The sequence below is a fragment of the Panthera uncia genome, chromosome A2 (genome assembly GCF_023721935.1).
Source record: "Panthera uncia isolate 11264 chromosome A2, Puncia_PCG_1.0, whole genome shotgun sequence".
Lineage (NCBI taxonomy): Eukaryota > Metazoa > Chordata > Mammalia > Carnivora > Felidae > Panthera > Panthera uncia.
Window position 1 is genome coordinate 112,129,511 of NC_064816.1, and position 25,445 is coordinate 112,154,955.

The following is a 25,445-nucleotide window of genomic DNA, read 5'->3' on the forward strand; positions in this document are numbered from 1 at the left end:
TTGACCTGCTCCAAATGCACAATTATACCCCCAACTCAAATTTTTAGCTTCTTGCTTCAAAGTCCTCAATCTCTTCAGCGTTCTGGGGATAGCTCTGTAAACACTTTAGTTTATTCTTCTTTAATTTCTTTCAATAATATCAGTAACTTTCAGTGTACAAGTCTTATGCTGCTTTTGTCAGATTATTCCTAAGTATATTAATCTTTTTGACTCTATAATAAAAGCCATTTTCCTAATTTCCTTTTCAAATTGTTTATTACAAGTGTATAGAAATGCAGCTGATTTTTGTGCATTAGTTTTGTATCCCTTAACCTTGCTGAATTCATTTATTATAATTATTTTTTTGCAAATTTCTCGGGATTTTCTATACACAAGATTATGTCATCTGCAAATATAGTGTTCCTTATTACTCTAAACTGGCTGTCATTTATTTTTTTTTTCTTGTCTAATTGCCCTGATTAGAATCTCCAGTGCAGTATGGAATAGAAGTGGCAAAAATGGACATCCTTATTTTATTCATGATCTTAGAAGGATACCTCTTTCATCACTAAGTATGATGTTAGCTCTGGGTTTTTTGTAGATAACCTTCAGGTTGGAGAAATTCTCTTCTATTCCTAGTTTATAGATTTTTTTTTTTATCATGAGAAAGTACTGGATTTTACCAAATGTTTATTCTTTGTTTATTGAGACAATAATATGAGTTTTGTTTTTTAGTCTTTTACATTGTGCTCCTGTGGTAAATCCCAATTAGTTGTAGTGTATAATCCTTTTTATATGCTTCTAGAATCAGTTTGCTAGTATTTTGTCGAGTATTTGTGCACCTATATTCATAAGAGGTACTGGTCTCTAGATTTCATTTCTCATGACATTGGCTAATGTTGATAATTGTGCTAATGCTGGACTCATATACTGAGTTGGGAAGTGTTCTTTTTTCTTCTTCTTTTTTTTTTTTTTGGAAGAGTTTGTAAGGGATTGATGTTAATTCTTGTTTAAATGTTTCATAGACTTTACCTTGAAGCCATCCTGGGGTTATTTTTGTAGATTTTGACTACTGATTCAGTCTTGTTCTATGTTGTAGGTCTACTGAGATTTTCTATTTCTTTTTAATCAGTTTCAGAAATTCTGCAGCATCCATGGTAATACCCCCTCTTTTATTCCTGATTTCAGTAATTTGATTCCTCTCTCTTCTTTTCTTAGTTTTTCTAAAGGCTTATCACTTTTGGTGTTCTTTTCATAAAACCAACATTTGCTTTTGTTGATTTTCTGTATTGATTTTCTATCCTCTATTTCATTAATTTTTGTTATAGCCCTTATTCTTTCCTTCTTATTTTGGGTTTAGTTTGCTATTTTTTCATTTTCTTTGGGTAGAGGTTAGGTTATTGGGTTGAGCTCTTTTGAAGTAGGCATTTGCAGCTGTAAAGTTTCCTGGCAGCAGCTGCTTTGCTGCATCTCCCAATATTTGGTGTTGTGTTTTTGTTTTCAGTTATCTCAAAGTATTTTCTATTTACACTTGTGATTTCCTATTTGACCCATTGGTTGTTAAGGAGCATATTGTTTAATTTCCATGTATTTGTTAATTTCCTGAATTTCTTCTGTTACTGAATTCCAATTCATGCCATTGTGGTCAGAAAATAGTGTATGATTTCACTTTTTTTAAATTCATTGAGACTGGCTTTATAACCTCAGGTACAGTCTGTTCTGAAGAATGTTCCAGGTACTCTTGGGAACAATGTGTATTCTGCTATCTTTGGGTAGAGTGTTCTACAGATGTCTGTTATGTTTAGTTGGTTTATAGTATTATTTAAGCCTTTTATTTCCTTGTTGATCTTCTTCCTATTTGTTCTATCCATTATTCAAAGTGTGGCGTTGAAGTCTCCAAATATTATTGACTTAACTATTTCTCCCTTCAATTCTGTCAGTTTTTGCAGCATGTGTTTTGGGAAGTCTGTTGTTAGATGCATATATGTTTGTAATTTTTAAATTCTTTTGATGGATTCACACTTTTATCATTATAAAATGTTCTTCTTTGTCTCTAGTAACAGTCTTTGTCTTTAGGTTTATTTTGTGTGGCATATGTATAGGCATTCCAGGTCTATTTGTGTTATTGTTTGTATGGGGTATTTTTCCTTTTTTTTTTTTTTTTAACTTTCAACCTATTTGTGTCTTTGAATCTAAAATGTGTCTTTTGGAGACAGCATATAGTTGGATTATGGTTTTTGTTTATTTATTTTAATCCATTCTGCCAGCCTCTGCCTTTTATTTGGAGTCTTTTATCCATTTAATGTAAATGATCCCCACTAGGAGTTCACCTGATTGTTTCCCTGTGATTAGGTTCTGGTCATGCATTATTGTTACTAGAAAAACAGAAGTCATGTTTTATTCTTCTCTGAACATCACATCTGGAGGTACATCTTGTCGATATGTCCCACTACTGATGATGTTAACTTTGATTATTGATTTAGGTGCTGTCTGATAGATTTCTTCACTGTAAAAGATAATTTTTCTCCCATTTGTTATTGATAAGTAATGTGTTCAAAAATACTTTGAAACTGTGTAAGTATTCTCCTCAGCAAACTTTTACCCAATTGTTTTAGCATCCATCAATAATTCATTAATTTAAAATCTTTTCCTGAATTTGGGGAAACAGCTATCAGTCCACTAAAATCCCTTCTCACATGGTTTGAATACACATTCATTTCCTAGTACCTTTGCAGTTAGGTCACCCGACTAATTTTTTCTGGCAAGCATATAACTAACTGGTTTGTTGGATGGCTGAGCTCTTTGGGAGCACAAACAGGAAAGAGCTTTATTTTCATCCAGTCACTGACTTCATACATGCACTATCAGATCTTCTTTCTCTCTTCTTTTCCTTCAGTCCCCTGGGAGATTCTATAACTTTCTAGTCACTTGCAGTTATGAGAATTATGTCATTTTGTCAAATAAGATTTTATTTTGGGTATGGAAGAAAAATAAGGCTACTCCAATTCAAAACTTCAGTGTTGCATCCAATTCACTATTTTTCCCTTCCTTACAGCTCATTCCTGACTCTTGGCTTAGGACCTACATTGGGAAGGGAAGGGTATAGTTTGTTCTATCATTCTCCCTTCATACCCTGCTCTGCTGTGTCTGGTTTTCAGGGTCAGGGCAGAAGAAGTGAGGATAAAAGGGCTGTCCTGTAAAATCTTGCCTTTTGGGGACTAGAGTTCTTTATGTCACAAATGTCTGAATACTCTTTTCTTCCTTGAGGCCTATTTGTAGCTAGGTTCTTTGGAGACTCTGTAAAGACCTCTCTACTTTGCAATTCCCTGGCCAGGCTATTATGATCTCCAGCTGTCCCCTTGAGACCCATGCCAAGCTCCATTCCTGTATCTCATATTCTCTTTTGCTTGGTTCTCTACCTTTCATTTTGTCTTTCTGTGCAGGATACCTTCAGAAAAGTTCAGGCCAGGCTATCTTTTGAATACACACACATCCCTACACACACAGCCCACAGGAAGCTCATTTCTGCTTTGCCAGACAGTGGGAGTACAAGTCGCTCCACTGCTACAATATGTCTCATGGGCTTTCACAATTCCCCAGGGAGAATCATTTTACCGTGGGGTAAAGGAGAAGAAAATAAAGCATTCTGCCCTGAACCTATGATTCATAATGTCAGTGACTTCTTTCTGAGTATATATTAGACAGAGACGGGTGAGCAGATGATCCTAGGACCATGTTGGCCACTTTTTGGTAAACCCTGACAGAGGAAGGTGTAGATCCTTGGCATTGTAGCATCTATTTGGGACTTGAGGGATACTGCGAGACTACCAAAAAAAAAAAAAAAGTCTTATTCAGCATTTTGCTTATAAGTATTGAGAACACAATTAAACTAACTTCTAACCACAGAATTGTGACTATATTATTCACATAAAATTCACCTACTTTTTTCCCTACTTAACACACTTCTTTCTTTTCTTCAAACTCCTTACTTAAACTTATCATTCACAACTTTTTGTTCTTGTTGATCCCTTAGCGTGGAACACTGCCTCCCAGATCTTCAAATGCTTGAATTTTAGTTTTTATTCAGATCTCACCTTCTCAGAGGCCTTTACTGACCATTCAATCTAAAATAGCCTCCCCAGTACTTAGTGGTTGTGTTTTACACTTAAATTCTCATTTGACTGCTCACTGTCTCCACATTCAAGAATATGTCCCATGAGAACAGACAGCTGCTCTGTCTTTTGTACTGCTGTAGACCCTAGAATAGGATCTAGCACATAGTATACACCCAACAAATACTTGATGAATGAAATTATATCATGAGCTTTTCCCCACAAGTCATTATATGTATGTATTATGTATGTGTGTGTGTGTGTGTGTGTATATATATATATATATATATATATATATATATATACATATACATATATATAGTAAATATTAATCCTACAACAACAACAAAATAAACCAGTTTGGAAATGGGCAAAGAATCTGAATAGAAATGTCTCCAAAGAAGATACACAAATGGCCAGTAAACACAGGAAAAAGATGCTGAACATCACTAATTATTAGGGAAATGCAAATCAAAACCCCAATGATATCCCACTTTATACTCATTAGGGGATGGAATTATGTATTTTTAAAAAACAGATAATAATCACTGGCAAAGATGTAGAGATATGAGAATGTGTGTTTGTTATTGAGGAGACTGTAAAATGGTGTTATCTGCTGTGGAAAACAGTATAGCAGTTCCTCAGAAAAATAAACATAGAATTACCTTATGATCTAGCAGTTCAGCTTGTGGGAATATACCCAAAGGAATTGAAAGCAGGGAGTAAGATATTTGTACATGAATGTTCATAGCATTATTTACAATAACCAAAAGATAGCAATAGTGTAGATGTCCATCGGTGCATGAATGAGTAAACTAAGTGGTATATACGGACAGTGGAATATTATTCAGCCTTAAAAAAGAATGAAATTCTGATCCATGCTATCATATGGGTGAACCTTGAAAACATTATGCTGAAATAAGCCAGACACAAAAGGACAGATATTGTACAGTTCCATTTGTATGAGATACCTAGAATAATCAAATTCATAGAGACAGAAAGTGGAGTAGTAATTACCAGAGCCTGGGGAGGGCATAATGGGAAGTCAGCATTTAATGGACACAGAATTTCAGTTTGAGATGATGAAGATGTTCTGGAAATGGGTAGTGGTGATGATGGTTGTACAATAATGTGAATATAATTAATGCCACTAAATTGCACACTTAAAAATGGTTAAAATGATCAATTTTATGTTATGTCTATTTTACCCTGGTAAACCTAAAAGCATGTTAATAGCTTCTTAATATTCCAGCAAAGAAGTATACTGTTATTACCCATTTATATAGTTTGAGTAGTTATTTTTGTTACAAGAGATGATAAAATGTGTATACATAAATCTAAAATTTAAAGTTATTAGATAGATGGATAATTTTAATTTCTTGATTTCTTAGTGCCAAATTAATTTCCAGAAAGATGTATTTATTTTACCTTTCTTCAGACTGTTACTTTAGTAAAGTTTCAAATCTGAATTTTTATATAGAAAGATTTAAATATATCCATACATTAAGTTAACTCTCACTTCTTCATATAATGTAGGTGTGTTTTCTCTTAAAATCATTCACGTTTATATAGCATCTAGCTTAGTTTTGTTTTTTTGTTTTGTTTTTTGTTTTTCTTTTTACATCTCACAATCCACACAAAAAAGAAACACCAAAAAATTATGACAAGTTTGCCTAATTCCTGGTATATAGTATTGTGCTGCATATTGTCAGGTGGTATGGACAAGAAAGTCTCATAGGGAAGGAGGTAAATGCTGGCATTATATTAAGTTGATTTTTCTTTATATATTAAATGATCCTAAAATAAAATAGAAAAAATTATTAATCTAGGGGGATGGGCTACCTTCTGAATCAAGTTTGCTTTTTAACATTGACATCTTGAGTTTAACAACACCAAAAATGTTACTTTGTTGATTGTTCTCTCATTTGAAGAGCTGTAAAAATTCAGAATTTTGCCATACAATTAAATTCTAAGAAATCACATTACTTGTTTGCTTAGTATATAAGCCTAAGGAATAATTTGTAGTAAAGTCACCCTGTTCTAATTTCTCTGTCCTGGGAATGGAAAGGAACTTAAATATGTGGCAGTATTGTTGCTGGCTTTTGTTAGATTTTTGTTTCTAGTTTTCACTAGAGAATGGGATTATAGTTAATATTTGCTTGTAAACTAAAAACATTTTGCCAAGAATTAAGATTCCCCCAACACATTGGAGGTGGCAATGGGGGCAATATATGCACCTATACATATTTATTTCAAGTAGTACATCCCCATATACGGTTTCACTGTAGAGCTTCACCCAAAAATAGTACTCTTCTAAAATTACATTCACAAATATTGAGCTAAGTCCTAGTATGTATTTATTTGGGGAGTTTAAAATTGCTTTAGAAGTTTTTTCATACTACCTTTGGTGAATAATTTCAGAAACCTTAGACGTCACATATTTTTTAATATGAAATGCCATCATAGCATCTTGAAGATCTTTAAGTTACTTTATAAATGCTCTCCACAGTTTTCTGGGATCATCACCTTCAAGGCTGAGCCGGAAAACAACGGGAGAAGAAAGGGAGTCCTGTTGTACTTAATGACCTCATTTATGAATTAGACCCTTATTATTGAGCTTGAATTTGAATTTCATTCTGTTCTTATCAAAGTTTTCTTGATGTGCTATGGGTATTATAAGTAGTCAAAGTACTGTCAACTTTTAATCTGGATTACTTTTTAATTACATGTGCTTGATGATCTCATCAGATAATCTACGTGTAAGTACTTGATTAGTAAAAGAATACTTTTTATATATAATCTAGCCAAAACTAGGTGAAGGCTAAACTGGAAAAATCACATACACACACTAACTCTGCATCTTTGCAATAGTTTTAAAGAGAATATCCTTTCCTAGGCTAGCCCAAGTTGCAAAGGAGTTTATATCCCTGGAAGTATTCAGAACTCTAAAATATCAAGCAAAAGCATCCTCTAAATTTTGACTTGGTCTATCCACTGTTATTCTCTCAGAAGAAAACACTTTAGGTTAAAGTAGAGTAAGTTAATAGAACATAATAATATCAAGTGTTGGCTAGATCCACCACCGAGGTACAAAACAAACAATTAACATTTCAGATTATCAGTAAGCAGGAAGCCCAAAGAAAGGTTTGGTATTAGGGTGAGAAAGAGGATAGATAATTTGTGGGTAAAACTGCATTTCAGAAGATTGATAATACAAACTAAAAATAGAATTTTGCTCACTTGTTGGACACTCAATTAGGAAATGTTCAAGCGTAAAGAAAGAATATAATTGATATTCCTTAAGGAGAAGGGGAGTGCTGGTGGCAGCTGGAAAAGGTATTCGCCTACAATATACCTCATAGTTAGTAGGATTCATTATAATTAAGAATTTAAATTTAGGGCTCTGCTTCTAGGAAATAATTTTGAGTTTCAAGCTGACTTTATAAAGCACATTTTTTTGAATATAAATTGTGTATTGGGGACTACCTCTTTAAACAGTCTTGTAGGTCAAGGGGCAGCAAACTTTTTTTTTTTACATTTATTTATTTTGAGAGAGAGTGACAGCAGGGGAGGGGCAGAGCGAGAGGGAGAGACAGAGAATCCCAAGCAGACTCCACATTGTCAGTGCAGAGCCTGCTGCAGGGCTTGAACCCATTAACCACAAGATCATGACCTGAGCAGAAGTTGGACACTTAACCGACTGAGCCATCCAGGTACCCCATGGGTCAGCAAACTTTTTAATTCAAGGCCACATAGTAAATATTTTAGGCCTGGCAGACCGTCTATTCTCTGTCACAAACTGCTACACAATTGTGAAATGAATGAAACCCTAGGTAATAAATGAGCCATGGCTGTGGTCTAATCAAATTTTATTCACAAAAATAAGAAGCAGAACAGATTTGGCCATAGGCCATAATTTGCCAAACCCTGCACTAAATGTAAAAATCCTAAGCTACCTGTGCATTTTAATCTCAATTTTAATACTTTGCATCTTTGCATAAATTCTCAACATTATTTTAGTTACTTCACGGAAACCAAGGGAAGATGAAAAAGATGGTCAGGCATATAAATTTGTGTCACGTTCTGAGATGGAAGCAGATATTAAAGCTGGAAAATATTTGGAACATGGGGAATATGAAGGAAATCTCTATGGAACAAAAATTGATTCTATTCTTGAAGTTGTCCAAACTGGACGAACTTGCATCTTGGATGTCAACCCACAAGTAAGCTGCATGGATTCCAAAACTGTTTTTAAAATTTTGATTTCTGTGGAGTTTTTTGTTTTTTGGGGTTTTTTTGTTTTGTTTTGTTTTATTTTCAAATTGTGAGGGTGGTGATAGAGAACTTTATCATGCATCCACATGATAATTTCTGATCAATTCGCCAATAGAGGCTTGGATAGCAATAGAACTTGATAGTTTAGTATTTACTTGCTCAAGTAATATATAAATGCATGTGTTAGGAAATGTTAATTTTAAATTTTCAACAAAGCTGCAACACAAAGAATAAAAGATTAAAGTCACACCCCTTCCCACCCAACACACATACTCACACACAACAATCTCTTCATTCTCATTCCCTGTCTTTCTCACCGACCCCTTCCCACCCCTCCACATTCAACTCCACCTAACTTCCCTACTCAGAGATAATTATTTAGTTCAGTATATATCTTTGTCATTTTATATACCTTAAATACAGATATATCTATAATTTTAATGGGCTATTTTTTTATATAAATAGGAAATTCTATACAGATTCTTTAGTTTTTTTCATTAAACAGTATCTCTTGAAAATGTTTTCATATGAGTTACTGTAGAGCTTTTGTTTTTAGTTGTTTGTAATTGCTGCATAGTACAAACGTATATTAATTTATATACCACTCTCAATAGACACTGAGATTATTTCTGCTTTTTCAATATTAACAGAATTCTACAAATAACATATAAAGCATTTACATCATTCTTGATGATTTTTTAATTACTTTGCTTTGTTCAAAAGGATTAAAGAGTAATGTGACTGAGGTCAGAACATAGTTACTGGATCACTAAGAAAGTACTGTATGAAATCAAAAAGATAGAAGGGGGCAAGTATTAATTTACAGCCTTAATCCTTAGTGAGAGGGCAGATAGACTGATTATTTAGCATTTAGTATAAATTAAAGGATAACATAAATTCTAATCCCATCTAAGTTGGTTTGTAATTGTTCTTCTACACAGGCCTTGAAAGTGCTGAGGACATCCGAGTTCATGCCCTATGTTGTATTTATTGCTGCTCCAGAACTAGAGACGTTACGTGCCATGCACAAGGCAGTGGTGGATGCTGGCATCACTACTAAGCTTTTGACGGTGAGCAGTTCTTTTCAGGCTAACAATATTATTTTCTTCCTAAGATTTTTTCTGTTTTATTTTGGACACGTTTTATTCTAATCATATTCACGAAATAAATATATGATATATTACAGAATAAAAATTCATTCATGAGATGTCGCTAGGATCTGGGACAGTGTGGCTTTAGGGGCTCCTGGGTGGTTTAGTCGGTTAAGCATCTGACTTCAGCTCAGGTCATGATCTCATGGTTTGTGTGTTCGAGCCCCCCATCAGGCTCTTTGCTGATAGCACAGAACCTGCTTTGGATCCTCTGTCTCCGCCCCCACACACACCCCGTGCCCCTCATGCCCCTCCCCCACTGGTTCTTTCTAAATAAATAAATAAATAAGCTTTACATACATACATACATACATACATACATACATACATACATAAAACACAAGTTTGTTTCCTCTATGTAAATGAAAGGGAACAGTACTAAAATATTCATATTAATCCGTCTCTCATTTTACCAATGAGGAAAAGGCTCCAAGACCATTAATAAGCATATTCATCATAAGGTTTACTACTGGTAGTATGTTCTGACTTTTAGTTTTTGTTGCATGTTTTCTTTTGTTTTCCTTCTCTCTCTTCATATTATAGGAAACTTAAAATATATACAGAAGAGGAAAAAAAATGAACTCCCATATGCCCATCACCTAGCTTCAATAATACATGCCATTTGTGTTTTAATTAGACCTCTCTTCATTTCCTCCCTTACTTGGATTATTTTAAAGCAAATCTTTGATATGTCAGCAGTAAATATTTCAGTATCTATCTCTAAAACATAAAGGTTTTTTTAAACATAACCGTAACACCATTAACACAAAAAAATTAATAAGAGCAACTTTTTTTTTTTTAATGGTTATTTGTTTTTGAGAGAGAGTGCGAGTGGGAGAGTGACAGAGAGAGAGAGAGAGAGAGGGAGCCCGAGAATCCGAAGCAGGGTCCATACTGTCAGTGCAAAGCCTGATGTGGGGCTTGAACCCTCAAACCATGAGATCATGACCTGAACTGAAGTTGGATGCTCAACTGACTGAGCCACCCAGGAGCCCTGAGAGCAACTTTTAATATCATCAAATATACCATCCATATTTGAATTTCTCCAAGAGTTAGAATTTTTTTACAGTTGATTTATTCAAATCAGATCCAAACAAGATCAACACATTTCATTTACTTGATGTCTTCTAAACTTCTCCCCCCCCCCCCCCCCCTGCGGTTTAATCAAAAGATAACTGACTTACAATAAACTTTACGTACTAAAAGTGTACCATTTGGTAAGTCTGGGCATATGTATATACCCATAAAGCCATCACAGTCAGGATAATAGACATGTCCATTACCTCCAAAGATGCCCTTGTGCCCCTTCAGAATCCTTCCTTTCCACTGCATCTCTCTCTTCCCACACTGTTGCTGATAAGCCTTGAAATCATGTAGTGTTACTCTGCTTTGTTCTTTTTCAGGCTTCTCTATGTTTCTGCTTCACTTTTTGAATATCTGAAATATAGTAAGTGTTTTCATGTCCTTGTTTACTAATTCTGACATTTATGTCAGTTCTGGATCAGTTTTTACTTGAATGACTTTTCTTCTCACATTGGTCCTATTTTCCTGCTGCTTTCAGGCATTGTGAGCTTTGTTCTGAGATGCACTTGTTGGGAAACAGTTTGCTCCTTTCAGGTCTTGCTTTTAAAATGTGTTAGGTAGGACCAGAATAGTTCTTGATCTATGGGCAGTTGTTGTTCACCTGTGAGGCAAGACCATTTGAGGGCTCTTCCGAGTGGCTTGTGCATCGAGGTTTTCTGTGCTGCCTGATGAGAAGAGGTCCTGTTCCTGGCTCAACCTGAGTACCTCTCATTTTTTCTGATGGTTCTTTGGCGGCCTCAGGTAGGTTTACACTGCCCTAATTGGTATATAGCTGAATGCTGGAAGGGGATGGGTCTTTGCAAGTCTCTGAAGTTCTCTCTCCATGCTGCTGTTCTGTTCAGGTATTCTGTCCTGAGAACTCTTGCCCCCTTGGTTTCCCTGGGCTCTCAGCTCTGTCCCAACTCAGAATGTTGGGTAGGCTCCTCCTGGGTTCTACCTTGTGTGCTGCAGCCTAGAAAGTCTTTCAAGACAGTAAGCTGGGGTGGTCATAGGGCTCATTTCATTTGTTTTCTGCTTCTCTGAAATATCAGTCTTTTGTTGCCTCATGCATGAGGTCTTAAAAACTGTTTTTCTGTACATTCTGTCTGTTTTCATTGTGAGACAAGAGGGTTAGTCTAATATCTGTTACTACATCTTAGCTGGCAGTAGACATCACTTTATTCCGTTCTAATCTGTAAATTCTCACTGCTTCCCTCCCTCTCCTCTCTTGTAACCTTCTAATTTAGTTGTTCAAAAAATGAAGTCAGTTATTCTATAGAGTGCTCCAGAGTCTAGATTTTCACCAGTTCTGTCCCCATTGTGTCATTTCCCTCTATTCCTTGTATTTCCTGTGAACTGATGGATCAGATATAGGTTCACTTTTATTTCTCAAGAATAATTAATAAGTGATACTTCTTGTTTTGTTACATTATGAGGCATATTAAAGGTGCTCTTTTTGTGATAAGAATGCTCAGTGTGTTCAAATGTCCTTAGCCCAGTCTATGAAGTAGTAGCTTTTTACCTAATGATTTCAGCAAGTTTTATTCATCTTTGCCTGGATCACTTATTTTAGGGATTGTAAAATGGTAGTATTCAAAGTTTGTCATTCTTTATGAATTTATAAACTAGAGCTCTTCTAAGAAATAACTTTTCCTTATCAACTAGTTGATTACTCTGAAATAGAGTTCAAATAGGAAGGTCAGGGTGTATGTTGATACTTTCCTTTTTATGGGTCACTTTTCAGAATAATGGATTTGTTCCTTAAGAGCCCCCAGAGGCAACAGGTGATCAAATAAGGGTTTTTTTTTTGTTTTTTTAGTTTGATTATGAGCACATGATATGAGTTTTTGATGTGGTTACTCTATCGCAGTTATTGTTCTTACTGATGCTCAAATTGCCCCATCTTTGACCAATAGGAGCTTATTCAAGTTGGCTCTTGAGACCTTATTTCATGAGCCCAATAGTCTCTGATAGCTTCCTTGCTATCTGGTATGACAGATATTCCAGGCTCCTCTTGTACATTTCCTTTTCTAGGCCAGGCATCAGCTGTTTCTTCAAGAAGCTCTGGTTCCTTTTAGGGTAAATGGTGTTTTAAGACCATAATACTAGGGGTGTACATTGTCACAAGATTGATCATTGTTTCTAGCTATACCTTTCAGGTAGACAGAGGTAGGATATATGTTTTTCTGTTGTATGTCTGAAGCAAACTATGTCACGAATTCATACTGAAACTTCCCATTCAAATTCAAAATTACAAGGTTTTTATTTAACCTCTTTTATATGTATATCTCCATTCCCCTACCCTGAGTATCCCAGTTCTCAAAAACACTGGGAATGTTAGACCTAAAATAATCATATAATTGCTCATTTACTTAATCACACAGTACACACACAGCAGTGTGAGAATAAGTATACTGACACTACGGGGTATGATTACCATGAACTGTTTTTTTTTTTTTTTTTTTTTTTGTCCTTAGGGTTTATCCCCTGAATATATACAGTCAAATCACTGTGTTTAAAGTCCCTTGAAATACTTCCTCTCTGTGTACTTAGTTATTACTCTTTTTTTAATGTTTATATATTTTGAGAGAGAGGGAAAAAGAGAATCCTAAGGAGGCTCCATGCTTAGCACAAGCCTGACACTAGGTTTGATCTCACCACTATAAGGTCATGACCTGAGCTGAAATCTAGTCAGGCACTTAACTGACAGAGCCACTTAGGTGCCTCTAGTTACCATTCGTTTTGATGTTTAAATTGGCCTATGTTTAGCTCATGGGAATATTCAGTTTGTCTTCTGAGTCTTTTTAACACAACCCCAATAATCTTTGATGACTCTTTTCTTTCTAGTACAACAAACTGTTCCAGGTCTTACACATTTATTGGCCCGGACCTGGAACCAGCCATCCAAAATCCCTGGTTCCTTTTAGTGGGAAATGGTATTTAGAGACGATATAGGTACTAAAGTTGTGCATTGAACTTAGTTACTCATTATTTCTAGGCCTTTTCGGTGGCCAGATATAGGAAATATATTTTCCTTTTTCAGAAAACACAGATCATTAGTTCAATTTGATGGTTCCAATTTAAACTTTACATTATTTTACTTCTTTGACTCTGTATTTGTCATTTTTCTTATGCTGAAAATATTGGTTCCTGATAACATAATTTCTTACTTTACATATAAACTGAGAACCTACTATGTATATAATTTCTGAGTAACAATATCAGTATTAATGTCAATAGTATGATTATTGAAAACTTTTAAGTTTTGGGCTTTTAAAAAAGTTGTTCCTAAGATCTATTCCAGTGGGTATTATTTAATTTTAACGTTACTGAAATAATTCCTTTCTGTGTAGTTAAACCATCAACTTAAAACACTGGTTTATTTCATTTTGCTTTTTATTTTCAGGTATTGTTCTTTTTTTCATGTGAATTTAATTCTGTTGTATCATTCTATACATTTAATAGTTCTAAAGTAAATCTTAACAGAAAAATCTAGCTTTTCTCTGTCCTCTACACGCCCACCTACAAAGGTAGCCATTTTCACTATTTGTTTTTAACATAAGCAAGTGTGTATATGTGTGTATCCTTTCTCCCCTATTTCTTACATAAAAAGTCGCTTATTATATACGGTAGTCTGCCTGCATTTTCCACCTACCAATATAGTCTAGAGATCCATCTGTATGTTGTACTCTGCTATTGTTACATGATTGTTATTGCCCAAAACAACCTTTTTTTTTTTTTTTAATGAACCAAATTGCTAGTGACTGTAATAGGTAAAAATTATTTTCAAGGTGAGTTGTGGCTGTACATCTATCATAAAAGATATTTTAGTTGTTTCAAACTGATTTAGAGATGTCAGTGATGTTAACTAAAATATAAGTAGTAGTGTCCCTAAGGCCTAGTTTGGAACCCATTTGTCTCTCTACACTTCCCTTTAGGTGTTTTTACCATTGGTAAAATGGTTTTATGTACCATTGTTACACTGATGATTCCTAGTTCATGTATAGGTAACCCAGGCCTCTGAGCTCTGACTTTTACCCATTGGTAAAATGGTTTTATGTACCATTGTTACATTGATGATTCCTAGTTCATGTATAGGTAATCCAGGCCGCCGAGCTCTGACTTGCATAACCTATCACTACTTAGCACTTAGATGTTACCCAAGACATCTTAAACTTAACATACACAAAGTAGAACATTTTCCCCCCAAAATTATGCTCTCCCTACTCCCACCCCCAACTTTGCATTTTCTACAATTACTTCTTCCACATCTTGATTCATTTTCCTCACTTTTCACATTCATAGCTAATATTGATGATTTTATCACCAAAATATATTTCCAGTCTGGTGTCATTTCCATCTCCTCTTTCTCCATCACAAGCCAGAGATGCCTTTCCATTGCATGTGGGTCCTCCAGGACCTAGCCTGTACTCATCTCCATGTTACCCCCACCCTTAGTCCCTCTGTCCATCCTGACCTTTCAGTATCTTAAAACACATCAGGGTCATTTCCCTACTGGGTTTTTCATGGGTGTTTCCCCTGCTTGGAATGCTCTTTCCCCCCTACTAGAGTTCTCAGGCTAAATGTCATTTACTCAGTGTCTTTGTAATCACTCTTTCTAAAGTAGAATTCTCAAAATTCTTTGTTCTTGGTTGGTTTCTTTTATAGTACTCATTACAACTTGGAAGTTTTTGTGTTTATTTGCCCTTTATCTGTCTCCTCCACTGGAGGGTAGGAACCCATTCTCTCTTATTCATTGTTCTATCTATAGATGATGAAACATAGTAGACACCTTAATAGAAACTCAATAAATATTTGAAGAACATATAGAAAAAATGTGAAATTTCATTTTTAAAGTTGGAATTTAATGAAAAGCTTCACTTGCTCATGCAGAACCCATTACTTATTTATTCTCCACATTATTCCAAAATATTTTACAAAATATAAACAATGCTAGCTACAGAAATAAATGTGTGTGTGAGTATATGTTGTTGGAGGTGGGAAACATGTGGTTAGTCTTCAAAATACATTTCGAAGATTCTCTTTCCTAGAATTAGGCAGCAGATTTGGCTTTGAACTTAAAAGTCACTGCAGAATGGTTTCCATGATCTACAGAACCTGTAAGATAAAAATCTTTTGAACTCTTTCCACCATCTTTCTGTGCTGCCATATTGGTATACATGAATGTCCTGGCAGATGCTCTTAAGAGCATTAACAATGCTGAAAAGAGAGGCAAATGCCAGGTTCTTACTAGGCCATGCTCCAAAGTCATTATCCAGTTTCTAAACTGTGATGATGAAACGTGGTTACATTGGCAAATTTGAAATCATTCATGATCACAGAGCTGGGAAAATTGTTACAAACCTCATAAGCAGGTTAAACAACTGTGGAGTTATCAGCCCCAGATTTTATGTACAACTCAAAGATCTAGAAAAATGGCAGAATAATCTCCTGTCCCACCAGTTTGGTTTCATTGTACTGACCACCTCAGCTGGCATGCAGGATCATGAAGAAGCAAGACAAAAACACAAAGGGAAAATTCTAGGATTCTTTTTCTAGGATGTCATACATATATTCAAATTAAAAAAAAAAAATCATTTGAAGACGATGCTATAGTTGTGCTAGAAACCTAAAATAATTATTTTATTACCTTAGATTTCACCCTGAGTTTATTATCAGCAGTTGTTTAATTAGGAATATTTTCCTAAGATCAATGAAATAGAAGATAGAGAATACTCATAAAGCAAACATGAACTCTGCTGTAAAGACTAGGATATGAACATATGGTAATGTTTTTTTCAACACTATATAAATTAGATTTTGAGAATTAATATTAATCACCAAAAATAAAAGTCCAATGTACTTAGTTCTTACATTCACTTTGGTGTTTGAGCAAGTAAATACACCTTATGATAGAAAGATTTCCTTTTAACACTCTTTGACAGGACTCTGACTTGAAGAAAACCGTGGATGAAAGTGCACGAATTCAGAGAGCATACAACCACTATTTTGATTTGATCATCGTAAACGACAATCTAGACAAAGCCTTTGAAAAACTACAAACTGCCATAGAGAAGCTGAGAATGGAGCCCCAGTGGGTCCCAATCAGCTGGGTTTACTGATGATTCACTAAGGTTCAGAATGGAAATAAAACTTTTTAAAAGTGACTGCAACAAATAAGCCTTCTACTGAGAAAATACATGCACAGGTAGACAATATCTGCCAAGTTTAGGCATTTTTATTGTGTAGATTGAAATACCAGTGCACTATTCTGAATTTTTATATAAAATGTGGTTGGGAAGGTGTACTAATATATAATTTATCTTAATTTTTCTAACTTTTTATGGATAATATTTCTATTCATACCACATAAAGAAATGCGTTGAAGCATTTTGTATATGTTTTGATTTAGTACCCTTGCCTTTTTCATCAAAGGAATTTTCAAATCCTTCATTCTCATATTGGTCTCCCATTTTCACTGTGATAATGAATACTTGAAATAGTTTTGTAAAGCTGTCCTTTGGTTCAGTATCAACTAGTGAAGGGTCAGTTACTCTTAGGAAAAAATTGTAGTTATTGGTCTTCTTTCCTAATACAAGTTCTTACAGAAGCAGGACTGTAACGTCAGTGCCATCCAAGGCTGACATTGAAAGTCTGCTCAACACTACATGGCTTCATTATTTCAAAGATAGATGGCTATCCATTCTAATTTAAACAAATATATTGGTTTCTTTTCCCTTCATTTCTATCTTGAGGGGAAAAGTGAAGAGCAATAGTTGGCACTCTCATTTGTTGCCATGACAAGCTGATGCTTGAGTGAATGTGTCCCCAGCAAGCAAGGCCATGCAGGCTGAGAGAGTGCCTTATCCTGTAACACATAAACTGACACAAAGTTGATTTATTTTCACATGTATAAATTTGACAAAAATGAGCCTACTGCTTTCAACAGGTTTTCATTAGGATACGGTCAGCAAATGTATTATGCCTCTGCAAATTTTTTTGATGCTTTAAAATGCCTCTAAGTTTGCAAGTGGGGGATTTGGTGAACAATCAGTGTGCTTTTTTTGAAGTGGGATGTGATTGTTAGAATATTTGTTAAATCTGTTGTGTTGAGAACCAAATCCATTGAACAATTTATAAGATTTGCAAATAACTGTAAGCCATTTCATCTATATGTAATATATACATTATATAATATGTACATTGTATGTATTATATAATATATATTAAAAAAGGTTCCATATATTGTTTTTACGTTTCTGTTAGGAAATGTACTTTTTTGTTTAATGATTAGGAAAACAAAACAGCTCCCCTCCTTTAGATGCGTTAACATACTCAGATTTTTAAGATTCATCTCCATTTGTATCTCCCTTTAGGATTCTTACATGGTATATATTCTTCCTCAAACATATTTAGAGATGTAGCTCATCATTAAACTAAGTTAGCCATGTTTTATATTGCTGCCAACTTTTCACAGGGACAGTATTCACACTTAAAAGGTTGGGTGCTTAAATATTAGTGGTCATCTTTGTCAGTGGTAGGCATTAGACACCTGGCTGTTGAATTTGTTTTCTTCTCAGCAAAGCTGTCACATGGAATGCCAGCCAGGAGCACTTAGAGGGAAGAGAAAATACATGGCAGTAAGCAGTATGCACACATTTGTTTAAATCTTTTTAACAATGAAACAACGCCCAAGTTGCTGTATGGTTAAGAGTGGAAATCTATAGGTATTTTTTTCTAGAATTTCATATCCAGAACACAAATTAATGTTCTTTGTCCTAGCATAGGACATCAGTGGCAAAATGGATCATACCCTTTTAATAACTTTGGTAACTTTTAAACGACGTATATTTACATCAGAATTCTGGCTTCTCAAAGCAACCTGAATCAAAGCACAGTGTCAAGGTAATATCTTATGACTTAATGTTTCAACACACTATAAATTTTAAGTTTCATTTTCATGTTCTCAGGAAATGTGCTGTCTTCTATGGTATGCCTTCATGCTGCTGCATGGAGCCTCTGTGAACAACTGTACGATCATCGTAACAGCACAAGTTTATCCACAAAAATATTTCAACTGTCTTGACATGATAGAGATGATTTTTACATCATATATATTTTTAGCTTTATCATCTAGCATAAAATGCATATTAGAAAATAGTCTATACTTAAAGGAATTATTTCTATTATAAATTGTATTCATGACTAATTAATACACACTTCATTCCCCATAATATAAAATGAAATAATGCTCTTTAGTTAATTTCAGTCAAGATGCCAGAGCTGAAGAGAATAAATTCAGAGAAGTTATTTCAGTCCAGATGCCAGAGCTGAAGAGAATAAATTCAGAGAAGTTCATTGTATCTCAATAGAGTCATTGAACTTGAAACTGAAGTCTCATCTGAGTCTGCAGGACCTGGCAGATCTCTGCTGGGGCAAGGAGTCCCAAGGGCCCCAGTAGTCTCCCAAGGCAACAAGAGTATAGTTGTAATCAAGGAAATGTAAATTTCTCTTGCGGGAAATATACAAAATAATGAGCTTTACCGAAGAGAAAATGATTTAAAGTGATGCTGAACAACTGATAATAGTTAAAATACACATGCACCTGCATATGCTTTTGGGAAACGTGCCAATACGTTAATGCACATGAGCATTCTTTGTAGACAGATGAATGTCCACATTCAGCATTCAGGGCATGACTATTTCCATACAACTAAATATTATGTATATATATATATTTTTTATTTTCAAATGTACAAATACCCATAGAATTGATGTTCCTGGGTAAGCCATATAACACTGTAACTAGTGGAATATATGCGATGCATTGCAAGTAGAGTTTCACTTTTGTTCTAGCCATGCCTTGATTATGCAGTCTCTATTTCTGTTTGATATTTGGATAATATCAATCCAATATATCAGGACTTTGTTTACTTTTATCAATTCTAACTATACAATTGCTGAACATAGCTTTTTAAAATAGAAATCATAAGCCCATGAATGACTACAGCAATAGTAGCCTGAATCTAGATTCTAGAATCTAGTAAATTTACTTATAGTAACTTATAAGGACAAGTTTTCTTTAAAAGAGCAAATTGATTAACACAAATTTAGAAAATAATGCAAATTAGCAATAAAACACAATAGGGTAGCATTATAGATTATGGCCAGATACTAACTGCTTTGACCATACTTTCTCAATGACAATAAAAGATGATCTTTGCTTTAACAATTCATTAAATTGCTACTTATTGTTAGGTAAAACAGCAAGTGTCATAATCTAGTAATTGGAGTTGATTTTCAAGATGGATAGCCATGGAGTTAGGTACAATTACTTTAAACTGGTAAATATTGAACATCAAGTTCTAAAAATTGGTCAAAATAGCGATCTACTTAACATTGTACTTTTATGACTTCTGAAACAACACTCCATTTTCCAGAAATCACAGGATAGGGAGCCAATAATTTTGTAGTAATGAATCTTTATACTAAATATGAAAAAAGAAATCCCGAACTTTTATGTACATATATAGGTCATTTTTTTAATGTCTCAGTCACCATATATATTATAATATATATACAGCCATATGTATAATATGTAAAACTTTCCCAAACTACATGAATAATAAAACTAAATGTGTTTACCCATGTAATTATAGCTAGTGTTCTTAAACGTTTACTCCCAAATTCTTAGACCTTCTGAAACTTTTTTTTTTTCATGTTGTTTTATAAGACTCTGGTTTTACCTTGAGGCAGATACTAATCTCCTTTTTGAAAAAAATGTATGATGAAATTCAGATCAGAAAATTATCACTATAACAATTTCCTTAAGGAAAAAGGACAGAGTTCTAAATGGCATTGTCTTGGGAAATACTTATTTAAGCTTTCAAATGAATTTGTGATATGACTCAGATTTAGAGATTGGGGTAACTGCCCTCCTCTTCCAATGGATTTGCTGTGAAAATATCTGTGTAATAATATCTGCATTTTGAGTTTTGGGAGAAATTCAGTATTTTAAATAATGGCATTATTGTATATAGTACAAGTGAATATTCACAAACTTTCTTTTTTTTAATGTTTATTTATTTTTGAGAGAGAGAGAGAGCGCATGAGCAGGGGAAGAGCAGAGAGAGAGGGAGACACAGAATCCAAAGCAGGCTCCAGGCTCTGATCTCTCAGCACAGAGCCTGACACAGGCCTTGAACTCACAAACCGTGAGATCATGACCTGAGCCGAAGTCGGACGCTTAACTGACTGAGCCACCCAGGTGCCCCTATTATTCACAAACTTTTAAGAATACAACTAATAATTCAGCATATGAGTTTTTGAGTATACATTGCATATCTAAAGGAGATAACTCTTTAATTCTTTAAGGTAAGATGATTTTTAAATTTTTTGTTAGCTTCAAGTTTTATTCATTTTTAAATATTTCCCATCCATTATGTTACTTTTTTGTGTTCCTGGAATTATTTAGTGCACAGAATCAAAAATGAGTCTTTAACACAGTAAAAAGTGAAGGAACGATATCTCATTTCCAAGGTAAGAATTTTAAAGCATGGTTCTCTACCACTCCTGCAGTACATGGCAGTACTTTCTTTAAAATAATCTCTTTTGTTAAAAATAGAGATGGTGTACTTCTAGCTGAGATCCTAATTCTGATTCTTGACCACCTGACCTTTGATAAAATTTGTATCTCCCTTTACTTTTAATATTCTACTAGTTAAATAAGGCTAGCTTAATATTTGTCTTCACCTTAAATTACAAGAAGCAATTTGTATCTCTGATATAGTAAATGCTAGACTGGGAAAGCAGCTAGGCTGCTTTATCCATTTATTTTATGTATTCACTTATATTGAGGTTGTTTACCATTTAGTTTTTTTTAAAAGTGCATCTCTTTCAGAGGTTACATAATGAATGGTACATACCATTCAAGAATCTTACCTCCAGTTTTAAAACAGCTCTGAGGTTGTAGTTCCTGCCTTGGAAGAGGGCCTTTTCTGCTCTCAGTGGCGTTGGCCAGGAGAGTCATTTAGTTTAGAATGCCACCTCTAAGTCCAAACCTTTAGCGAATTCTTGCTGTTACTCACAAAATTTAAGCAATCCAGTACTCTCTTACATCCAACCACATTCTAATCTTTTCCCCCCTTAAAGCTGCCCTACCTTAATTCTTATGGCTGAAATTTATCACTGCAGCCCTATTGTTTAGCCCATAGTATTAAGTTTAAAAGGCCTCTGTTTATTTATAGGGAGAATGTTTGGCTAGACCCACTTAGTGGACCTTGAATCCGATATGAAGATATCTTAGTTGCATTCTTTCTTGTAGCTTCGTGGCTGTTGGCTGATAATGCTGTGCTGTGATGAATGTGACTTGCCTCCACATGCCAGTCAGCCAGAAGTGACAGTTCCTTCCCTTTTTTCCCCTACTAGTTTTTACTGTTTTCTAATTTTTAGCACAAACTGAATGAACACAGCTACAGTTAATGTAAATGCCACTTAATACTTGGGAGAGCAGTTGACTCCATGCTTGTAAACCTGTCTTGAGTCCTACTGAATAGGTATTGTTGTTGCCACAAAGCAGAAGCTAAAAGGTCTGATCTTAAAAGTTGGACTGGATATTTTTGTTGTACTTTAGCCACAGCAAACTCTGGGGGCAGAAACATACAAATATGGTAGGCCATACCTGAAATTTAGCTTTCCTCCTATCAGTCAAGGTGGCCTGAGAGCTTGGAGGAAGTGGAAAAAAGCAGAGCACTCAAAACTCCTCAGCTATAAATTACCACTATTAAACCAGAAGTCATCACCAGTTATTAACATATGTGGGTTTTGTCTTATTCTGAAATAGGAGAGACGGGCAGTGGGACAAATAATGTTGCTTTGAAGACATAAAGCTTGTTCTGGTAAACGTGGTCCAAATGAGGAATGCCTTCATCTTTTCAGGTAGAACCAAATTTGAAGAATAGCTCATCTCATCTGTAATTGAAATATAAGATAAATATTCCTTTTGGTTGTGTGTCCTCTTTGAAAAAGAACCACCAACTGCTGTTTCTTTGGTAATGTTGACTTTTAAGGAAGTGGGATCTAGGGTTTTGCTGGAGAAGAATGAGCACTAGGGTTCAGCAAAACAAGTGTAGTTTTCTGCATGTTGAGTTCTGTTAGAGCTCATGGTGAGTATTTGATGTGAAAACCTTGCTTTGGGGTCCCCCTCCCCATTTCAGTTTGGTATATCTCTATTTTGAACACAAATGCATGCTGTTTTTAACCTCTAGTCTTTGAAATGGTTGTAGAACTTTTTTTTTTTAACAGAAGACAAAATGCTTGTTAGCAACCTAAAAATAAAAGCTGAACAAGCTGCTTAAGTTTTCTAATGAAAAAGTTTAAAAATAAAATTTGATTGCTGCTGCTTTCCAAGTAATTGTATTATTCCTGTATAAAAGAAACATTACTGCTGTCCTTGTATAAATAAAATTTTCCTTCAGTACAATTAAGTATTGAGTTTTCAGAAACTGTCCCTATAAATTTTTTTTGCATATTTCCATATGCTGTCCAAACATGGGAGATTGTATATTCCAGGTAAACTATTTTTGTATATATAAAAATAAATATTTAATATTGCAAAGAATGCAGTGTTTCATTTATAGGTAGAATTAAGGTTTAGAGGTAATACAGAAGATATCAGATTAGCTTTGGTAATTTCTTTTAAATGCTAATAATCTTTGTAAAAAGCCTGTAATAACATTGTTTTTCTCACCAAAATAAATATATAAATTTTTCACCTGCTTCTCTTCTTTAACAAGGAAACCCTAACTGTTGTTTCCTCTGTCCCAGCCCAAGTGATTTGGTGGCTTTCAAAGGTGATGTACTCAAGGAAAAAGAAACTGCAGACACAGGGAAGATTAAAATATAGGATCAAGAAAAGGCCTTTGTGCTTAGATAGCGTGAGATGCTAGGACCAGCCAAGCAAGAGAAGCCCCGGTGGGAAAGACAACGCCTGCTGGGGCACACAGCTCACCCCTGAGGCCTGCGGTGGAAAAGGGAGGTGGACCTGCCAGGCTGCCCAAGAGGTAGACGCATGACTGTGGGTGAGTGCATGAAGCCTGCTTCCAGAAAAGGTACTTTGCAACTCTTTCTCAAGCAAGTTTCTGGGATTCCCTACCTTGTACTTCAGAAACTGCTAGTCCAGTGTACTTCTCACTTCTATCGTTCATTCTTTCATCTTACGCTGCCAGTATTCTATCACTGCAGTAAAAATATTACCACAAATTTAGCAGCTTAAAACACAGACTTAGTTCTGTAGGATGGAAATCCAACATGGGTCTCGCCAAACTAAAATTGAGACGTTTCCCAGGGCCTGCCCTGGCTCTTACTGCTGGAGAGAGAATCTGCTTCCAGGCTTCTGTGGGTTGTTGGCAGACTTCAGTTCCATGGTGTTGTAGAACTCAGGTCCCCTCTTCCTTCCTGGCTGTCAGGTGGACTGCACTCTTGTTTTTGAACTGACCTCTCCTGTCCCAGAGCTAGCAACAGCACTGAGTCCTTCTTATGCCACATCTTTCCTGCATTTTCTTTGGCCAAGTATCTCTCTGACTCTTCTGCCTTTTTTCTTTTAAGGGCCCACCCAGATAATCTGTCCATCTCAAGGTCTGTAACCTGAAAAACACCTGTGAAGTCCCTTTTTGGCATGTAAGGTAACATGTTCACAGGTTCCAGGGATTATTACATTATGGACCCCTCTGAGGGACTGTTCCAGGGCCACACCACACTAGCTAATGTGTTTCTTTCTGTACCCACTTAGGAAAGAGGAGTGGTCATGGAAACATCTGAGTGAAGGTGGCTGGCCTCTTCAGAAGTATTACCCTATTTTCTGTTTTCTAGGTGATCTAGTCTATTGGAACTTGTTTCCAAATGTAGCTATTTTTAATAGTTCTTGATCTCAAGCAGTAAATAAAGGTACATTTACAGTTAATAATTATATGTAGTGATGAAGATTCCAGTTAGAAGAGCCGTTTGGCCCAGCACTACTTTGTCCACAACATTACATTGGGGTCTGCTAAGGAATGGCAGGAACTGGGGGGTGGCTAGGAATACCTGTAGCAGTATAGGCACATCCTGGGATGGCATCTTTAGTTTTTGTTGCTTTGGGGTGGTGTTAGTTGGTTCATTTCAACTTAGAGGCTCATGCATACAAAATTCTAACAGGAACAGAAGGGTAACTCCCCTAGCCTTGCCCCAACTTCTGACTCCTCTCTCTTCCCCCAAGGAGCCATTGTCAGGTTTCTTGTGGGCTTTTTTAATGTTTGTTTATTTTTGAGACAATGGAAAGGCACAGTGGCGGAGGGACAGGCAGTGGGAGACAGAATCCGAAGCATGCTCTTGGCTCTGAGCCGTCAGCCCAGAGCCCAACGTGGGGCTTGAACTCACGAACCAGGAGATCATGACCTGAGCCGATGTCAGATGCTTAACTGACTGAGCCACTCAGGTGCCCCTTCTTGTGGACTCTTAAAGGAAGCTCCCGTTGCACTGTGGTACATGTGTATCTATTTTTTATACAAGTAGATTCTTCTTACACAATCTGTCCTCAGTTTGTTGTTTATAAAAGTTTATTTCAGAAAGCCAGAAAGGCAATGTATAGTGCCACAGCTGTAGCGCAACTATTTCCATTTCTGCAGATTCCTTTAAGGTGCTTTTTTTGTTGTTGCCACACAATGTGCAATTTTTTTTCTCATGCGTCCTAAGATTTAGTCTCATTTTTGACTGAAGCGATGAAAGGGTTGTTTGCTTCATCTCTTCCATTTTAACATTCGAGTAGAGGACAAGGTTATTTTTATATATATATATGTATATATATATATATATATATGTATATATATAT

The 25,445-nt window shown here is 35.4% G+C and overlaps 1 protein-coding gene and 1 pseudogene across 4 annotated transcripts in view; both read left to right on the forward strand.

Annotated features, from left to right (window-relative positions):
• Positions 1-23,351, forward strand: part of PALS2 (protein associated with LIN7 2, MAGUK p55 family member) — a 114,150-nt gene extending 90,799 nt beyond the window's left edge. For all 4 annotated transcript variants that reach the window (XM_049642900.1, XM_049642899.1, XM_049642902.1 and 1 more), the window contains 3 exons: positions 8,112-8,314; positions 9,308-9,436; positions 16,525-23,351. In XM_049642900.1, the coding sequence (XP_049498857.1) occupies positions 8,112-8,314; positions 9,308-9,436; positions 16,525-16,701 (509 nt within the window). In that variant the 3' untranslated portion in view covers positions 16,702-23,351. The remainder of the gene's footprint in view (positions 1-8,111; positions 8,315-9,307; positions 9,437-16,524) is intronic.
• LOC125930847 (40S ribosomal protein S15a-like) lies at positions 15,714-16,310 on the forward strand (annotated as a pseudogene).
• Positions 23,352-25,445: the final 2,094 nt, after the last annotated feature.